This window comes from Charadrius vociferus, unplaced genomic scaffold (assembly GCF_000708025.1).
Source record: "Charadrius vociferus isolate BGI_N301 unplaced genomic scaffold, ASM70802v2 scaffold478, whole genome shotgun sequence".
In the NCBI taxonomy this organism is placed as follows: domain Eukaryota; kingdom Metazoa; phylum Chordata; class Aves; order Charadriiformes; family Charadriidae; genus Charadrius; species Charadrius vociferus.
The window spans coordinates 433,244-436,786 of NW_009650063.1; the positions used below are offsets into that span (position 1 = coordinate 433,244).

Genomic DNA, 3,543 nt, shown 5'->3' on the forward strand with positions numbered 1-3,543 from the left:
CCCGCCCCTCTTGGGGGGCGCGGGGCAGCGCCGCCATGTTCCCCTGTGGAGGGGCCGCGAGGGCCACTGGGCTCCGGACGTTTAAAGGGCAAATTAAAGTTATCTGGTCGCTGCCGGGGAACGCTATGTCAGAGCATGTGCCTGCTGTATTAATAGCACCCGGGAGGCACAGGAGGGGACTGAGGAAGCTGGCAGGAGCACCTCAGGCGACGTTAACTGTTTCGTGTGGGCCGGAGGCAGGCGCTGGGGGCTGCAAGTTTGCCCACAGAGGCCTGGGTGAGGAGACCGGGCAGCTTGTTGAGTGAAGTCAACGTGAAGAAGCGAGAGTGATTTAAGCCTTGGCTTCCTGTGTGTGGATTCACACCATGAAGGGTGAGGGGGGACGGGCGGATGCTGGGCAGGTGCCCTGGTGCGGACGTCGTGCCCTGGTGCGGACGTCGTGCCCTACAATGAAGGTCACAGAGTCAACCCCGGAGGTGGCGCAGTGGTGTGATGTTCATGAGCATCGCTCACCAGGAATGGGCTAGACCTCTCTGAGTCAAGGGCAAAGGGACCCGCTTCATCTTCGATACACTGTGTGAACTTGCAGGCGTTGAGGTCTTTAAATACCCCGGCATGCTCCAGGACCTGGCTTTCCCAGAGAGGAGGCAACATGCCTTCCTGCATTGTACCCTCGTTTCAACCCTGCAAGGTCAGACCCTCGCAAGAGTCGCAGTCAGTCTCCTCGGAAGGAGGGAGGGAGGGGAAGGGACTCTGGGAAGCACATGCCCAGGCACGCTCAAGTTGCTTGACTCACAGCAGGTGTGAAAGAAGAGTTAAGGCTGTAGTGAAACCCTGCCTTCGTTCAGTGTATGGTTCTTAGGGGAACGTTCAAGTCTCAAATTAAGATTACACCGCTCCATCATTGGTTTCCCTGTTTCTCATCTGTCCTTCCTGGCTGACTCCCATAAGAAAGCAAGAGCTTACGATTTACTGTTGGGTGACTTTCTTGTGTGGAGTGAAAGGCAGTGCAGCAAGCTTTAGATGCATACCTAGGAGTTTGCCTTAAAAAGGCATTAAGATCTGCCCCTAGGACAACGTTATACTGAGGAATGCGTAGGGTAATGAGGCCTGCTTTGATTTGGTAATATGGTATCAATAATGGAAATAGGACTCACCTTAATGTAGGTGCTAAAAGATTGGCCGTTCCACGAAGAGCCATTCTCTTCAGGACAGCAAATCTCTTCTCACTGACGTGTTTGTTAGCATGAGTCAATGAGTCTGTAAATTTGATCCCCCGTCTCTCTTGCCCTCTGCCTCTCCTCGGTCTGTTGAGGTAGAGGTCTCTTCTCATGAACCTCAGCTCTGGGAAGCACGCAGCAGCTTTAACTTCCAGGAGCACCCTTTGCACCTTGGCCATCCTGAGCAGATGGAGCCTGTCCACAGCTTCTAAGAAAGGGGAAGAGACCTCCCCTCAAAGAGACCTTTCCCTGAGCAAGGACCAAAACCAGGTGCAAGCAGGAAGCATAGGGGAGCCCTAGAATTAGACTGTGAGTTGAGAGGGGTGTTGCTTAATGTATGTACCCTTGACCTTTCCTTTTTCTTCCTCATAATTTGCTCACAAGGTCTGGTGTCTCCTCTTTTCACAGGAAAGTAAATATCCCTTTAAAGTCTCAGGGCTTCTACTGATGGTTTTGTCCAGACCCATGGGATGGTGTTGCTCACAGTTGCTGCCTGACTGTCCAGACTGTCATCTCAGTGAGTGCACTCAGGTGTCAGCTAGTGCCTTGCTGACCGGTGTCTGGTGAGTGAGAGGTGGGAGAGTGACTGTGGGATGCTAATGGGGAGGGAGGGGAATGGGGGGCCTGGAGTGAGACACTGGTGGTGGGGTCTAGCCTGAAAGGGTCTTTTGCCTGCCCCTCCCCCACCATCTTTGTTTTAACTCATTTAAATTGCCTTTTTTTTTTTTTTAAAAAGACACTTTTTAGCTCATCTAAATTGTGTGGGGTTTTTCTTAGTTACATTTTAATGAAGTCTTTATTGTAAGAATTCCAGTTTTTGAAGTTATTGTTGTGCATCACCATCCCACTCCACAGAGGCTCTTTGGTTTAATAGGTATGTCTGCAGCAGTAATACTGTTTTGCCAAGGCTGCCACTATTTAAAGAAAGCAATGCATAGGAAGTGAATAGCCACTTTTTCTGCTTCTGCTCTCCCTTCTCTGAGCCCAGATATCTATTTCCAGGAGATGCTCAGCTTCCAAACAGTTTTAACAAAAGCAGGGCTGGACCAGGACATGTGTCCACTACTCTGAGGGTTATTCATCATTTGTTTGATTTTTGCTCCAAATGCCTGTTTTGGATCTTTCCTATGTATGACAATGAGGCTTTTTATGCTACTTTCTGGAGGAGTTCAAATGTATCTTGTACCACCAAATTTGAGGATAAGCATCTTCACTAGGCTGGAAATGTCACTAAAAAACAGTGAAAGGAACTTTGACTTTTCATGCAGTTAGTTGGTGTTTGGTGTTGTATATTCAGAATAGTTACTGATACTTTCATAGAGAAATGGCTAAAACAGTTCTGAAAATGCAAGCTTTCCTTTCTGAATTACTGAAAGCCAGCTTTTAAGCCCCATCTTCCTTAGATCTTTGCAGCTTGGGAAGGATTAGCTGGCTTTCTAGGCTGAGTTTGTGGGTGCTCTGTACTGCTGACATAGCATAAAGACAGTGGAATTAAAATTCTGAGCCAAAAATAATAACCTAGATCTACATTTTCAAAAGAGATTAGTGACTGACTGCATTGTGCTTTGATGTGTGAATAGCCAGCTTGAAACACTACAGGAAATCTACAAAAATACAAAGTAGTGTGTACCCTTGTTTATTTGCATTTACAAGACACAGGGAACCCTAGTGTTGAGCGTAGTCCAGACACAAAATAATAAGGCTTTTTCTCAAAAGTCAGCAGTTTGAGTCTGACAGCAGACACAAGGGGGAGCACAAGGGATCAGTCAGACCATGCTGACCCCCAAGCATAGACAGTGATGGGGAGACAGTGTATTGGCAAGATGCCTAGAATAAATACGTGGGTTTGTGGGGTTTTTTTCGGGAAAAATTTGTAGAGTTGTAGTAAATTCTCCTTGTGTAAGGTTGGTTTATTTTTGTGGCCAGGGAGAGGAGACTAAGAGAGCCCAAAGAGGCTAAGTGAGGATGAGAGTTGAGGACAAATAACAGGGTTGGTAGAGACAAAGGTGATCAAGAAGAATGAAGGTGTGTGGGTTTTGAGTTTTGTCTTGAGCAGATATTAGTGAAGGTAATTTTAGCTGGATATTGCTGTTACCTGTGTTAGGAGCCTACAGTGAGCAGGAGAGGAGGAAAACTGGACAGTAAGTGTAAGCAGCACATTGAGGAGGGAAGTGTTAGTGCTGGAAATAGCAGTAGGAGTCAACATGGGGTATATTTGTTTATTAGAGCATGTGTGTAATGTGAGGACAAGGAGTTGGAGGAGGGTCAAAATTTCAGAAGAAAACTGAGGGAATGGATGAATACGGATATGAAACAGATGAGA

At 47.2% G+C, this 3,543-nt stretch overlaps 1 protein-coding gene across 1 annotated transcript in view; it reads right to left on the reverse strand.

The window, feature by feature from the left end:
- SLC25A4 (solute carrier family 25 (mitochondrial carrier; adenine nucleotide translocator), member 4) overlaps window positions 1-1,399 on the reverse strand; it is a 3,939-nt gene extending 2,540 nt beyond the window's left edge. The window contains exon 1 of the mRNA XM_009891790.1: window positions 1,158-1,399. Coding sequence (XP_009890092.1) covers window positions 1,158-1,399 — 242 coding nt within the window. The remainder of the gene's footprint in view (window positions 1-1,157) is intronic.
- Between the last annotated feature and the right edge of the window lie 2,144 nt (window positions 1,400-3,543).